At 36.8% G+C, this 16,686-nt stretch overlaps 1 protein-coding gene across 2 annotated transcripts in view; it reads right to left on the bottom strand.

Moving 5' to 3' along the window:
* Nucleotides 1-5,277: 5,277 nt before the first annotated feature.
* The window catches only part of STRADB (STE20 related adaptor beta), a 21,683-nt gene continuing 10,274 nt past the window's right edge, over nt 5,278-16,686 (bottom strand). Inside the window, exons 5-12 of one of the 2 annotated variants that reach the window (XM_004378223.3) lie at nt 13,975-14,096; nt 11,161-11,269; nt 10,021-10,144; nt 8,588-8,759; nt 8,182-8,286; nt 7,347-7,591; nt 6,610-6,652; nt 5,278-6,101 (exon numbers count right to left, since the gene is read on the bottom strand). In XM_004378223.3, the coding sequence (XP_004378280.1) occupies nt 5,958-6,101; nt 6,610-6,652; nt 7,347-7,591; nt 8,182-8,286; nt 8,588-8,759; nt 10,021-10,144; nt 11,161-11,269; nt 13,975-14,096 (1,064 nt within the window). In that variant the 3' untranslated portion in view covers nt 5,278-5,957. The remainder of the gene's footprint in view (nt 6,102-6,609; nt 6,653-7,346; nt 7,592-8,181; nt 8,287-8,587; nt 8,760-10,020; nt 10,145-11,160; nt 11,270-13,974; nt 14,097-16,686) is intronic. The other variant, XM_023732994.1, reaches the window with a different exon arrangement.

The raw sequence follows: 16,686 nt of genomic DNA, 5'->3' as shown, positions 1-16,686 counted from the left end.
AGTCCGGGGGAACATTGATGAGAAGGCTGACAAACAGAGAAAGAATTCCCCTGGAGCTGACACCCCAAATTTGGACTTTTAGCCTACTTTACCATGAAGAAATAAATTTCTCTTTGTTAAAGCCACCCACTTGCGGTATTTCTGTTATAGCAGCACTAGATGACTAAGACAGACACTATCCAATCTTGTATACCTCATCAGTATAACTGCCGCTAATCCATCTTATTACATCATAGTGATAGAGTTTACAACACATAAGGAAATCACATCAGATTAGAAAATGGTACACAATCATACAATACTGGGAATTATGACCCAGCCAAGTTGACAGATATTTTTGGGGAACACAATTCAATCCATGACAGTGCTTCAAGTCCTCTTCACTTTCAGTGAGCAAGGTGGTGTCATCTGCATGTCGCAGGTTGTTAATGAGTCTTCCTCCAATCCTGATGCCGCATTCTTCTTCACATAGTCTAGCTTCTCAGATTATTTGCTCAGCACACAAACTGAATAAGCATGGTGAAAAGATACAACCTTGATGTGCACCTTTTCTGATTTTAAACCATGCAGTAACCCCTTTTTCTGTCTGAATGACTGCCTCTTGATCTATGCACAGGTTTATGGAAGACATAAAAAATTAAAGATGAATTCTTCCAGAACTGATCTAAAGACCCAATGCAATCCCAATCAAAATCCCAACAGGTTTTCTTTGATGAAAACTGACAATCTCATTCTAAAAATTATAATGAAATATAAAGGAATAAAAGTAGTCAAGACAGTCTACAATACAAAGGACAAAGGAGTACAATCAATATAAAGAGTTATTATTCTCCTAGTATAAAAACTATTATTCCATCCATATGCTATCTACAAGAGATACATCTTAGGCCCCAGGAAACAAACAGACTGAAAGTGAAAGGACAGAAAAGAATAATCCATGCAAATAGTAACCAAAAAAGAGCAGGGGTGGCCATATTAATATTAGACAAAATAGATTTTAACCCTTTGCAGACCCAATTATTTTCTCCTTTATATTTTTTGTTGATACTATGTGTTTTCAGGATGGAAAGCATGATGATTAAAGGACCAATTCAGAATTTTTGTTGAGTTATGGATTTTGATACCCATTATCTGGGATCACTCAAGTCCCAGCAGATGCTGGACGTAGTAAATTCTACTGATATGATGCAATGATAAAATTGTTTTTTTTTATTTGTTGCAAATTTTCAAAACCTGAGGTAAAACATAAAGGCACCTTGCCATGACTGTACATACGTTTTATTCTAGTCTCTTATTATTTTTCATGAAATTTTTCAAAACATGGAACAATGCATTCTTCCTTACTGCAAAAGCATTACACCCCAAACAAATAAAGCCAAGGGACTTTTTTTAATCTCAGGAAAATCACCACTACAATGCATTCTTCATTACTACAAAAGCAGCAGGCCAAATAAATAAAACTAAAGGAATTTGAATCTCAGGAAAATTACCACTACTGTGTATTCTTCATAACAAAAGCAGTACTAACAGCTAAGAAGCAGAAACAGCTGCCCTGGAATACTGCAAAACTGCTCACAGTGGTGCATTTCACCTGCTACACGTGGAAGCAATGAATGGGCCCTGATATAGGGTCGCTATGAGTGGGAATCAACTTGACAGAAATGGGTTTGGGTTTATTGAATGCAGGGTAAGAATAACTTATAGGAGTCCGAGTCTCTTGAAAAGTTCCACTGCCAATGCATTATTCTTTATTGCAAAGGCATTACTTACTGTTTAAAAGCTAGAAAAGCAGGGAGCCAGTAATACCTGGAAAACAATGAATTGCATTAGGGAGAAAATGGCCACTATGACTGAATGAAGACTGGGAATAACTTCTTCTTGTGGTAAGTACATTCTCACGAGAACATAGTAACTGGGAAACATAGTGAGGAGGCTTATTCTCACAGAAATAAAGGCAAACCTGTTAAAAGTTTAGAAAATTCACACATCCAGGAGTTATCACCTAAGACCATGCTCAATCTACAGAAAAATGAGGCTCCAACTCAGGGTTCTTGAGTTTCACATATTTCAAGGCTCCTACCTTGATGCTAAATGTGTTTAATTTGGGCTACCTCCTTCCCAAAGAACTTCAGAGGCATAAAAAGTGGCTGGGATACGGTATATCCCACGAGGCAGCAAAGGGTTAAGTCAAAATCTGTTAAGAGGCAAACCAAAAAAATTTGTTGCCGTCGAGTCGATTCCAACTCATAGCAACCTTATAGGACAGAGTAGAACTGCTCCATAGTTTCCAAGGAGTGGCTGGTGGATTCAAACTGCTGACCTTTTGGTTAGCAGCCATAGCTTGCTGTAGCTCTTAACCACTACACCACCAGGGCTCCATAACAGGCAAAGAAATGCATTATATAATGATAAGGGGATCAGATCAATTCATCAAGGAGCTATAACAACTATAAATATATATGTACCTAACTTCAGAGCCACAAAATATATGAAGCAAACACTGACAGAACTGAAGTGAGTAACAGACAACTCTATGAAAATAGCTGGGGACTTCCATACACTGGAAATCCCCGTGGCATAGTGGTTAAGAGCTATGGCTGCTAACCAAAAGAACGGCAGTTCAAATCCACCAGGTGCTCCTTGGAAACCCCATGGGGCAGTTCTACTCTGTCCTCTATGGTCACTATGAGTTGGAATCAACTCGATGGCAATGGGTTTTTTTTTTCTCTACACCACTTTCAACAATGGACAGAATATCTAGAAAGAAGATTAGTAAGAAAATAGAGGACTTGAATAACACTATAAACTGATAGACCTAACAGACATATATAGAACACTCCACCCAACAACTGAACAATACCCATTCTTCTCCAGTACATGTGGATCATTCACCAAGATAGATCATATGCTAGGTGACAAAATAAGTCTCAATAAATTTTAAAAGTCTGAAATCATACAAAATTTCTTCTCTGACCACAAGGGAATGAAACTAAAAATTAACTGCAGAAGGAAAACTGGAAAACACACAAACATGTGGAAATTAAACAACACACTATTAAACAACCAATGGAGCAACGAAGACATCAAGAGAAATTAAAAAATGTTTAGAGTCTAATGAAAATGAAAACACATACCAAAACTCATTGGATGCAGCAAAGGCAGTGTTCAGGGAGGAATTTCTCAATATAAATGCCTATATGAAAAAAGAAAGATTTCAAACAGTCTAACTCTTCAACTTGAGGAACTACCAGATTTTTATGCAAATAATGTGCACCTTCTATGTTTATTTGCCAACTGTACCCTCCCCCTGTGAGGTATTTTCATAAGTGCCACTATGCCAATTTTTTTTTACATGTTGCTGTAAAAAAAATAGCATAGTGCACTTATGAAAATACCTTTGGGTGGGGGTGGTGCAGATGGCAAACAAATGTAGAAAGCACACATTATTTGCATAAAAATAAGGTAGGCAAAAAAGAGCAAACTAAGCCTAAAGCTACCAGAAAGAACAAAGATCAGAGCAGAAATAACCAAAATAGAGAACAGAAAAACAATAGAATCAATAAAACCAGAAGTTGGTTTTTTGAAAAGATCAATAAAATCGACAAACCTTTAGCTAGACTGACAAAGAAAAAAATAGAGAAGATGAAATAACTAAAATAAGGAATGGAGACATTAAAATCAACCCGACAGAAAGACATAAAGCTACAGTAGCTGTTACAGTGTGGCACTGAAAAAAATTTTTTAAAAATTATGGAATAGAATAGAGTCCAGAAACAGACCTATGCATGTATGACCCATGTGTGTTATGACAAAGGTGGCACTACAGAGCACTGGAAAATAGACGGTCTTTTCAATTAATATTGCTGGGTCAGCTGTTGGCCGTACAGAAAAAAGTGAAACTTGATCTCTTCCTCACACACCACACACACACACACACACACACAAATCAATCCCAGGTGGACTGTAGATCTAAATGTGAAAGGCAAAATAACAAAGCTCCTAGGAGATAATTTAAGAAAATATTTTTGATAACCATGGGTTAACTCTTTTTTTTCTTTATTGAGCTTTAGTTGAAAGTTTACAGAGCAAATTAGTTTCTCATTAAACAATTAATTCACAAATTGTTCTGTGACATTGGTTGCCAACCCCGCGATGTGTGAACACTCTCTCCTTCTCCACCCCAGGTTCCCTGTTTCCATTCATCCAGTTTCCCTGTCACTTCCTGCCTTCTCGTCTTTGCTTTTGGCTGTTTTGCCCATTTAGTCTTAAATACATGATTGAACTAGGAAGCATGTACCTCACATGTGTTATTGATTGCCCTATAGACCTGTCTAATCTTTGGCTGAAGGGTGAACCTCGAGAGTGATTTCAGTACTGAGTTAAAAGGGTGGCTGGGGGCCACGCTCTTGAGGTTTCTCCAGTCTCTGTCAGACCAGCAAATCTGGTCTTTTTTTTAATGTGAATTTGAATTTTATTCTACATTTTTCTTCCACTCTGTCCAGGACCCTCTACTGTAATCCTTGTCAGAGCAGTCAGTGGTGGTAGCCGGGCACCATCTAGTTGTTCTATTTCTTAAACAGGACTAAAAAAAAAGAAATACAAGGAGAAAGACTGATAATTTGGGCTAGATTAAAATTAAGAACTTTTGTTGATCAAAAGACATCACTAAAGAGGCTGGGAGAAGATATTTGCAATACACATAGGTAATAAAGTGCATGTATCCAGAATATATTAAAAAATCAATAAAAACATAAAGAACCCAAGAGAAAAATTGGCAACAGAATTGAACAGCTAGATCATAAAAGATGATATTCAAATGGCCAATAAACATAAACAGGATTGTGTTTCAAACTGCCTATTAATAGGTTATATTATTAGTCTCATTGGTTAATCATTTTTAAATAACTTTTATTGCAATGTTAAATAAGATTGTATAGACTAGATTGTATAGAAAATCCACTAACTGAGGTAGGCCTGAATTTACTACAGCTGAAAAACTACATACTTTTTGAGATGTAACATCTCTCTTTTGCTAATAAGGTAATACCATTAATTAGGATCCCTAAGTCCTTATATATTATATCCCCCACAGGAGCAAGAACAATCATATAAAGGGCCAGAATGTCTTCTGCCTCCAATTAATCAGATACACAGTTGTCCCCAGTTCATCAGATTATACAAATAAATCTTTGAAAAAGGGCTTTTCTTGGCAAACCAAAATAGAATCTGTGCTTTAGCTTTGTCAAATCATACAGGGAAATAAATAAAAGCATAAACTCAATTCAATAAATCTTTATTGAGCTCCCACAGGGTGCATGAATTTAGAATTGATAATGTACATAGAAAAGTGTTACTTTAACTAGCCCTTTTTAAAAAAGTAAATTATAACTTCTCTATGTATTTCAAGTGAATCATTTAATGTGAGTGAGGCTCAGTTTTACATTACCATAAGTATTAATAGAAGAAAATGGGAAAGTATAAACATTTCCCCTTCTACCAAACAGAGTTTGGTGCCAAGATAAACTAGCCTGTTGGTCTAACAATAGCTGATCAAAAAGGCTAGAGAACCTGGAAGAAAAAGATGTAGTTGGAAGCACTGTCCTCTGAGGGCTCATTCCCCCTAAGGCAGCAAACTGCTGAAGAAATCAACTGGCTCAAAAGTTATACTGAAAAAATCAAGAGAGTAGTTAGTCACAGCTTGGGAAAAACAATTCAAGAATAGAAGACATTACATTAATAATTCTGAAGTTTCCCTGGAGTTGTGATAGCACTCGGAACTAACCAAAGGGGTTATAAGCTCAGGCCCCTTAGGACAGAAGTGCTTTAAAATGATAAGATTCTCCAGTGCGCTAACTGTATTTTCAAGTATAATTCTGGTATTTGTACCTAACAATACAGAAGAAAAAGCAGCAAGGAGAAAGTGTCAAGTATGTAGGACGTAAAAAGATTTGGCAGCCCTAGAATTCCCAGTATGAGTCTTTTTCTTCAGGAAAAATACATTCCGGCTCTGTCCAAGGTAACACTGGAGGCACTGCTACTGATGGCTTGTTATAAGCAGGAGGCAACAGTGAAAGTATGGAATCCTGGCTTTGTTCTTTCACCTGTTAAAGAAACTCAAAATAAGGCTACTGGTACATAAATTCAATACATTAGTTTTTTCTGGGAACAAATAATGTTTAAAGAAAATCATGTTAAAAGTGTTTAAAATCATTTTTTGGTATTTTTCCTAAGAAAGCCTTTGATTCCGGTCATCTGAAAACAGGAAGAGCTAAGAGTTAAAAATGATTTTTATCAGAATTATTTTGTCCTTTCATCACTGCTGACCAATATAGAAAAATCAAATGTCTTTAAAATTAATAAAATAGAGTGAGGCGATAGTAACACATGATGATAGTCCAGTTTGTTTTTACTCATTTTGTTGTGCAGAAAGGAAATATTTTAGAAAGCCTATAACTGAGCTATCAAAAAAGTTTTGTTTTTAACTTTATTTTGTAAGAAAGTTATTATTAAGAATCTTGGTAATCACAGGATCTCATTAAGCCAATGCAATTAAGTAATCTTCTTACAGTATTTAAAAACATCTAGACATCAGAAGACAGAGTAGCTCACCTGTTTAAAGAATACATGGGACAATAAACTGCTTGCTGATGGTCTGAAATTTAAAAAAAAAATTATAAAAAGAATAGAACTACATATTAGAATGTAGATTTTAAGTGTAAAACTATATTAGAAAATAAAATTTAGAGCTATAAAGCCCAATACTAAAACACTAAAAGGAAAAAGAATATTATGTCAGGAAGCCCAATTCTCAGCTTCAGTTTTGACTAATGGGAAGAATTAATTCTAAAGGTATCCGTCAGTTAATCCGTATTCATACATTTATTGGGCACTTACTATTTATAAGGAACTACATTAGACACTAAGAGGCTAAAAAAAGATAAACGAGGCATACCTTGTTTTCAATAAAACTAACACTAATATATAGTTACTTATAATAATGATTTATATTATTATAGTTGCAGCAATTTACATTTTCATAAGTTTCCAAAATGTTTTAACATAATACAATAATTAATGTCTAGAAAGATTAAGTGACTTTTACAATGTGACTTGGCTAGCAGCTGGGACAACTGACTGGGTCCAAGTTTTCTGACTTTGAATCAAGTGTCCTTCCTATCTCCTCATTGTTTCTACTTGCTTTTAGCTTTGGTATTTTCTAGATTAGACTATCATTTTTTGATCAAAAGATTGATAAAAGATTTGAATTAGTCTGGAAGGGCAATATCACAAGTTTCTATAAAACATAAAACACATATGTTTTGTGTTGCTTAAAGGCAAAATACTACCTTTTCTCAGGATCTTGTTGCAAACAGAGTTGTACCAAGCTAAAGAAGGCAGGAGAGAAAGTTTTTGAGGATGGCGTCTGCAGTCTGTCACTGTTTACTGTGCGAGTGCCACTGGACACAAGTACACTTTCTCCAATCCCAGAGTCTACACCTGATCGGGAATTTTTCATTCTGGATTCCGATCGAGGGAAAATACTGATATCCAATGGGCTATAAGGAGGACCTTTCAGTTTCTGTAACAGCATCTAAAAGAAAGACAAATCCCCTTCAACGCTTTTTAGACAAAATATTAAAATCAACAAAAAAGATCCTAACAGCCTACAGCAGAAATTACCTGGAGTAAAAGAGATCTTATGAAAGAAAAGTAGTAGCTTAGGGATTTTGGCAGCTGTTATGGATTGAGTTGTGTCCTTCAAAAAGATATGCTGAAGTCATAAAACCTAGGACCCATGAATGTGACCTTGTCTGAAAATAGGGTCTTTGAAGATGTTATCAGTTAACATGAGGTCACACTGGAGTACGGTGGGTCCTAATCCAATCTCAGTGCTGCCCTTACAAAAGAGGAGAATGGACAGAGAAAGACAGACACAGAGGAGGGAAAAACACCATATGTCCCGTAGCTGCAAGTCAAGGAATGCCTGGAGCTACCAGAAGCTAGGAGAGAGACATGGAAGATTCTCCCTCAAAGCCTCAGAAAGAATCAACACAGCTAATACTCAGATCTCAGACTCCCAACCTCCAGAACTGTGAGATAATCAATTTCTGTTCCTAGAAGCCACCCAGTCTGTGGTATTTTGTTACAGCAGTCCTAGGAAATTAATCTAGTAGCATTTACCTGAGTCCTGTGCATGTCCTGGAAAGGTACCTGCCCACTGGCTAATTCACATGCTGTAATCCCAACACTGTAAATATCTGACTTCACATTATATCCATGTAAATCCTGTAGAGAAACACAATTAATTTGAAGTCCTTTAGTGTAAATAACTAAATACAAACTTTTAAACGTGTTCTTTTAATAAACGATGAACAACAATGGGAAAAAAAATAAGAGACAAATTAAGATATATCTAATATATGGTATATATTTTAAAAGTCCTATCAGGATACTTTCGAAAAGTAAAAGAAAAATGTCTCACAGTAGGTTATTCACCAATCTAAATATAAGGGCATGACTGTCCTTTAATCAAACTGAGAAGACACTTGAGACGCACAGACAACCCAATGTAACGGCCACATCTGACCTGTCTCAGTAGTTCTGGACTCAGCCACGGCTGCACTGATGTGCTGAACTGTGGGAAATCATACACAGCCCTATGCCTCTGTCCGTGCTTAACCAAACTATGCAGATGGGACAGGCCAGAGAGGGTCACTAGGCCATCACCAGAAATGAGGATATGGCTGGCTTTAAAACTCCTAGAACAAAAAGAAACAATCCTAAATACTAGCAAATTGGCCAAAGACGAAAGAATAAAAATCTAGTCAGAACAAACCCATGTATTCTCTTGGAAATTAAATACTCTTAATAAAATAGCAGCACACTGCTATATATATGGGAAATAGCCAAAGAATTAAGAAATTCTTTCAGCTATTTAATATAGCATTAGAACAAGGAAAAATATAACTGAAAACTACATGTTTAGAATTGATAATATTTTTTCAAACAAGGAACAGAATCAAATTATTAATTATACTATTTTAGGATGTTGTTACAAATACCTAGGGAGAAGTCTAAAAAAAACTACTTAAATAATATTTGAAGCATAAGGTCATAATTTAAAGCTAAATGCAATACTGTCCAGTAAAAGCCTCTCTGAACAGCATCATTTATAAAGATATATCTTATACAAAAATTTCCTTAGTCTAATAAATTATAAAAGAGCTTTGTCTATTTCATCTAAAACACTGAATTCTAACAGGGTGTGGTGGCCAACAGTCTAGGAAAGTATAATAAAACCTCAATCAATTAGAACACTAACAGTGTTCTGTTAGATATTCTCAGTTAATCAGAGCGCTGTTGAAATCATCAACAAACAGTAAGACAAAAAGCTTTAGGGAGACTGAAACAAACAGTAAGAGAAAAAGCTTATTTAAAAGTAACTTAATTAAGAAGCAAAACAAGGTTTTGGTATATCTTGGATTGGCACTGTTTTTAACATTCAGCCAATTACTTCTGCATCTACAATTTGGTAACAAGAGAATTGATACTTAGTATCATAATCTCAAGGTGCTGCAAAATATTTAATAAATCAAAGAAAGATTTAATCACTATGTATACATACAAATATAATATAAACCTAAAAAGCAGATAAAGAAGCTTTTTATTTGCTTAAAAAAATTGGCTAACTAGGATCCCATTCCCTAGAGTTTATACCCTGGGAAGGTTATGACATCCCTCATTAGATTGAGGGTGTGCTCCATGAAGGCAGGCATCCACCCCAGCACAAGCACAAGCACAAGCACAGCACTTGGCACAGAGGAGGTGCTCTTAATTCTTCTGGTGAATGAACATAAAACATAAGCAACCATTGCACCTACTGGCCTCTTCCTCCCTCAATCTTCATTTCTGAGTCGGCTATCCTTCCTTTTTAACATTCAACTGTGCCTTCTTAAAAATTCTCTAAAAGATTTCTTCTATTAAAATTCCTTCATTTTGTAAATACAAATAAGTAAATACCTGTGAATATAGCCATTTTTGTGCAGATAGTTCAATCCTGTCACTGCTCCAAAGAGAATGTTTCTTATTAAAGTTTCACTCATTCCTTCAGGAAAGTAAGTCTTCAAGAGCTGACTTGCTGAACCTGAAAGAAACCCCTCAAATCTTTAGATGAACATTGAAAGTAATTTTGCTTCCAGCTGTGCTTCAGATGTTCTTTTCAACCTATAAACACACACACACACACACACACACACACACACACACACACACACGTTAATTTTTGGAGTCTAATTACTTTCCTACGCAAAGGTAATTTTCCTCCAAGAATCTTTGGAAAGATTTTTTCTGAATCCCTAGAGATTTTAAGAGAGTTACCAATTTTTCAATATTAAAAAAATACATAGTGTATGTGTGTGTGTGTATTTTTAATTCAATTCACAGTCAATTCACAAAACCTGTCTCAAAAATCAAAGATCTAAAATTCATTTATTTATTCATTCAATACATTTATTGAACACTATTTTGTGCTAAGTATTAGGTGACCGCCTGGGGACACCAAAATGAAAAATACATACATTATCCCAGCCCTCAAGAGGCTCAAGTCCAGTGAGGGAGACAGGCACAGATGTTTACAATGCAGTGATATGAGTTTACAATGCAGTGAGGGAGACAGGCACAGATGTTTACAATTCAGTGAAATGAGTTCCCAACGCAGTGAGGGAGACAGGCACAGATGTTTACAATGCGGAGGAATGAGTTCACAACGCAGTGAGGGAGACAGGCACAGATGTTTACAATGCAGTGAAAGAGACAGAGACGGTGCGCACAGGAGGAAAACACTACTACTGCCTGAAAAATAATGGTAGCTCTCCTCTGAGAGAGGAAGGAAACCAAAGGGAGTAGAGCCAGCTTGAGGAAAGGCACACAATGCTTGGAGAAGCCGTGGTGGTTTCACTGATCATCATCCATGTTCTACTGTTTTGTGAAGACTAAAATTCAACATGATCCAGAAATAGAAGTATACCCTGAAATCTAGAATTGGCCATTATATTTATAAATTAAAAGTAATAAACCATAAATTTAAGATCTCACTCACCCTTAAAATTATAGCATCCATGCTAAACAATGAGTTATTTTATCTAAAACCAGCTTCCTTACCATAGGCCATAAATGGAGAAATAACCCACAGCCAGCTGCCAACGGTGAAAACTGTCCAATAAGTTGTAATATTTGGGTGCCGGAAGAAGTGGGATAGAATCACTGATTTCTAGGATAGACACGGAAGAGACGAGGCATTTAAAAACAATCCTTTTCTTCCTTTATGATGAACAACAGCAGTAGTGACGGCTAACACTCAGTGAGCGCTTGTTAGTACTAAGCACTGTTCTTTTTTTTTTTTAAATTGTTGTACTTTAAGCAAAAGTTTACAATTCAAGTTAGTCTCTCATAGAAAAATTTATATATACATTGTTATGTGACCCTAATTGCTCCCCCTATACTGTGACAGCACACTCCTCCTTTCTACCCCTGATTTCCCGGGTCCATTCAACTGGCTCCTGACCCTCTCTGCCTTCTCATCTCACCTCCGGACAGAAGTTGCCCATTTAGTCTCATGTATCTACTTGAGCTAAGAAGCACACTCTTCACGAGTATCATTTTATGTCCTATAGTCCAGTCTAATCTTTGTCTGAAGAGCTGGCCTCAGGAATGGTTTCAGTTCTGGTTTGAGAATCCGGGGGCCATGCTTTCTGGGGTTCCTCCAGTCTCAGTCAGATCATTAAGTCTTGTCTTTTTACTAGAATTTGAGTTCTGCACCCCATCCTTCTACTACTGCTCCATCAGGGACCCTCTGTTATGTTCCCTGTCGGGATGTTCATTGGTGATAGTCGGGCACCATGTAGTTCTGGTCCCCGGCTGATGTAGCCTCTGGTTTATGTGGCCCTTTCTGTCTCTTGGGCTAACGCTTTCCTTGTGTCTTTGGTGTTCTTCATTCTCCTTTACTCCAGGTGGGTTGGGACCAATTGATGCATCTTGGATGGCTGCTCGCTAGCTTTTAAGACCCCAGATGCTACTCACCAAAGTAGGATGCACAACATTTTCTTAGTAAACTTTGTTATGCCAATTGACCTAGATGTCCCCTGAAAGCATAGTCCCCAGACCCCTGTCCCTGCTACTCTGTCTGTCAGACTGTTTGGTTGTATTCAGGAAACTTCTTAGCTTTGGTTTAGTCCAGTTGTGCTGATTTCCCCTGTAGTGTGTGCTGTCCTAAGATAATTCTTGTCTACTATCTAGTTAGTGAATACCCTCTCCCTTGCTCCCCACCCTCGTAAACATCAAAAAATGTTTTCTTCTATGTTTAAACCTTTTCTTGAGTTCTTATAATAGTGATCTTATACAATATTTGTCTTTTTGTGACTGACTAAATTCTCTCAGCATAATGCCTTCCAGATTCCTCCATGTTATGTTTCACGGATTCATCGTTGTTCTTTATCATTGAGTAGTATTCCATTGTGTGAATATACCACAATTTGTTTATCCATTCATCCGTTGATGGGCACCTAGGTTGTTTCCATCTTTTTTGCTATTGTGAACAGTGCTGCAACGAACATGGCTGTGCATATATCTGTTTATGTGATGGCTCTTATTTCTCTAAGATATATTCCAAGGAGCGATTGCTGGAGCATATGGTACTTCAACTTCTAGCTTTTTAAAGAAGCGCCAAATCAATTTCCAAAGCGGTTGTACCATTTTACAGTCCCACTAACAGTGTATAAGTGTTCCAGTCTCTCCAAAACCTCTCCAACATTTATTATATTGTGGTTTTTGGATTAATGCTAGCCTTGTTGTGGTGAGATGGTATCTCATTGCAGTTTTGATTTGTATTTCTAAGCGCTGTTCTTAGTGCTTTCATCCCTCTAAACCTCACCACCACTACACAAAGCATGTGATATTATTATTCCCATGTTATAGAAGTGGAAACTTTGAAATAAGTTAGAAAACTTGTCTAGGAGCATGGAGTTAATAAGCGGAAGAGGGCTGTGAACTTAGTTTGGTTCCAAAAGCCATGTTCTTAATAAGTGTACTATGTTCTTACTATAGACAAATTTAAAAATACATAAAAATATAAAGATAAAATTTGTCTCTAACAGAGATGAACACTGCTATATCACACAGAACCACTGTTAACATTTTGGTATAGTTTTTTCCAGTCTTTTTTTCTGTGCATATATACATGTGCACATATAAATATTTACAAAATTAGACAATGTTGAAACAAGATCCTTTCCCTCTTTATATCAAAAAGCGTTAGTGACATTGAAAATGGTATTATAATAGTCTTGAAATGCAATTCTGGTAAAATTTATCAATTCAGAAGTTAATTCTGCTTAATTGGATGAAAAAGAAAATGTTTTCTTTTTTCTATTTTCCCTATATGATCATTTGTGACTGGACTGACTAGGGGTGCTGTGAATATCCAGACTAGCATTCTTAATATTATATTCATTTGAAGGAATTAATACCCGATGCTGTTGAGTCGATTCTGACTCATAGTGACCCTATATGACAGAGTAGGACTGCCCGGTAGGGTTTCCAAGGCTGTAAATCTTTACGGAAACAGACTGCCCCATCTTTTCTGGTGGCTTTGAACCACTGACCTTTTAGTTAGTGCTTGAGCGCTTCAACCACTGTGCCACCAGGGCTCCTTGAGGGAGTAGTAGTTATTAATTTCTCATTAATAGTAGTTATTAATAGACACCTAAAATTTGAATACATTTGTCCTTTCATGTAATAGATTTGGCTTCCAAGTATTCTTCCCAATTCTGTAACTACATGCTAATTAGGAAGAAGAAATCTACCTTTTGCTAATGGAAAGAAGCATTACAAATGTGGGGAAAAAATTTTAGAGATGTAGTCTCTTCAAATAGATGTTACATTAAATGTACCTTCTTTTTTCTTTTTTTGTATTGTTACCTGTAAAGCTTTTAGGCGTTCATCAGTGCAGTCTTCCAGATTTGTAATTTTTATAGTCACCAATGTTCCTGTAGGAGTATGCTTTGCAAGGTGGACAGAAGTCAAGTTATCAAATCCTCTTCCTGTAATCGGACATAAAACTCATGTTAACAAGCATAAAAGAAAATATTGATAATTTAGACCTGATCAAAATTAAAAACTTCTGCTCTTTAAAAGACACGTTAAGAAATGAAAATGTAAGCCACTGGTTGAGAGAAAGCATTTGTAATACTTACATCTGACAAAAAACTTCTATACAGAATATATAAAGAACTCTTAACTCTATAATAAGATGACAAACAATCCAGTTACAAAACAGGCAGAAGATTGAATACACAATCACAAAAGAAGATACAGGAATAGCCACTAAGCCCATGGAAAGATGTTCAACATAGAGAAATACAAGTGAAAACCACAATGAGATACCACTACCCCTCTATTTTAATGACTAAAACTGTGATTTGATAAACAAATTGTGATAAACATTCAAACAACGGAATGCTATTCAGCAATCCCCTACCCTGCTCCCAGCTCCTGGCAACCACTGATCTGATTTTTGTCCCTTGAACTTTGCATGTGTCAGATAAACAGAATCATAAAGAATGTAGCCTTTTGTGTCTGTCCTCTTTCACAATGCTTTTGAGATTCATCCACGTTGTTGTACGTATCAGTAGTTAGTTTCTTAGTAGTGCTGAGTAGTAATCCATTGTTTGGACATAAAACCTGTTGCCATCAAGTTGATTCCGACTCATAGTGACTCTACAGGAGTTGATTCCGACTCATAGCGACCCTATAGGACAGAGTAGAACTGCCCCACACGGTTTCCAAGGCGTGGCTGGTGGATTCGAACTGCGACCCTTTGGTTAGCAGCTGAGCTCTTAACCACTGTGCCACCAGGGCTCCTGTATGGATATACCATAACTTGATTATCCATTCACAAGTTGATGGACACTAAGGTTTTTTCCAGTTTTTGGTGACTATAAACAAAGCCACAATAAACATTCCTGTACAGGTCTTCACATAGACAGGTTTTCATATCTCTTGGCAAAACCTAAAAAGTAGGATTACTTGGTCATATGGTAAATGTATACTTAACTTTATAAGAAGTTGCCTGACTGTTTTCAAAAGTGGCTAGGCCATTTTGTATTCCTACAGGCAATGTATGAAAGTTGCAGTTGCTCAATATACTCACCAGCATTTGGTATTGTCAGTTTTTTAAATTCTAAACACCTGCTCTAGAATGGCACTGATTAACAGGCATCTAATAAATGAGCCCTGGTGGTACAGTGGTTACGAGATCAGTTGCTAATCTAAAGGTCGGCAGTTTGAATCCACCAGCCGCTTCTCGGAAACCCTATGGGGCAGTTCTACTCTGTCCTACAAGGTTGCTATGAGTTGGAATCGACTCAACAGCAATGGTTTTTGTTTTTTAATAAATGTTAGTTCCCTCCACAGTCACCAAATTCTGTCAGTTTTATCTTTGAAATGAAATTAATCTTAAATTCATTCCATCTTCTCCAGTGTCAGCATCACTGCCTTAGGCAGTGGGGGCACGTACATCATATGAAGTCCTTCACAACACATCATATGAAGTCACAATCCACCATATGAAGTCCTTCACAACCTGCCTTCCCACCACTACCTACTCTCTTCTTGTTCCCACCTCTAGTCATAGGAACTACATGGTATTCCTCCTCTAAGCATCCTTCCTCATTTACTGAAGTAAACTATTTTCTTTTTTTGGATTGGTACTATCTGAACCTCCTTTCTGAAGTTTGAGGAATTTACCACCACATGGTATTTTAGAAAAGGCCAGATTCTTGTTCTCCCCGACCCTGGCATGTGACTTAAGTTTGGCCACAGGAGGATAAAGTGAGTGACATAAAGAAGCAGGGGCAGTCAGAACTCACTGCAGTGGGGTCCAATGTCTGGTGGTACGAATACTCTGCTAGGTAGTACCCTTACCTGGGCTCCTCCTATGCTACAGCCCTGGTTATGGTTCTAGTCACTCCACTTCTTTTGGTTTCTTCCAAGTCTATTTCTCCACTCAATAATTCTGTGAGTTAGCAATATTGTTCAAAAATTTTCCTTTCTGCTTAAGTTAGCCAGGGTTGGCATCTGCTGTTTATACTGACTAGAACATCTGGCAATCTTTTCCTCATTCTTCAGAATCCAGCTCTTTTTTCCATCTTTCCTGACTTCCAGAGGTGTCTGGTTGGATGCTCCATCTTCTCTGTTCCCATAAAACTTAGCACACACCTCTACCATAGTACTCATCAGTGCATAACAAAGCTATCTTACGCATTCATCTTCCCAGAGAAGATGTGAACTCCACAAGTGTTTTATATGCCTTTATATCTCTAGCACCTAACAAAGTGTCTGGTTCGTAGAGTTTAATAGATGTTTCTCAGTATTCAGAGCAAATGTTTCTCATATATATATAAAGTTATAATCAATAACCCATCCTGTGCCAAGCTGAGAAAGGTTTGTACTACAAATAAGATTTTAGGTAAGTTTTTAAGTTAAAAAGAGAGTAATTTGGTTAAAGGACCATGACTTGAAAAGATTCATATGATTTTAATTCATACCCAGTATACATTACATCAATAAAATTAGAAGATTCCCACAAAACACACACACACACACACACACACACACACACACACACACACA

This window comes from Trichechus manatus, unplaced genomic scaffold, assembly GCF_000243295.1.
Source record: "Trichechus manatus latirostris isolate Lorelei unplaced genomic scaffold, TriManLat1.0 scaffold00056, whole genome shotgun sequence".
NCBI lineage: Eukaryota > Metazoa > Chordata > Mammalia > Sirenia > Trichechidae > Trichechus > Trichechus manatus.
This window is presented reverse-complemented; position numbering and strand designations above follow the sequence as displayed.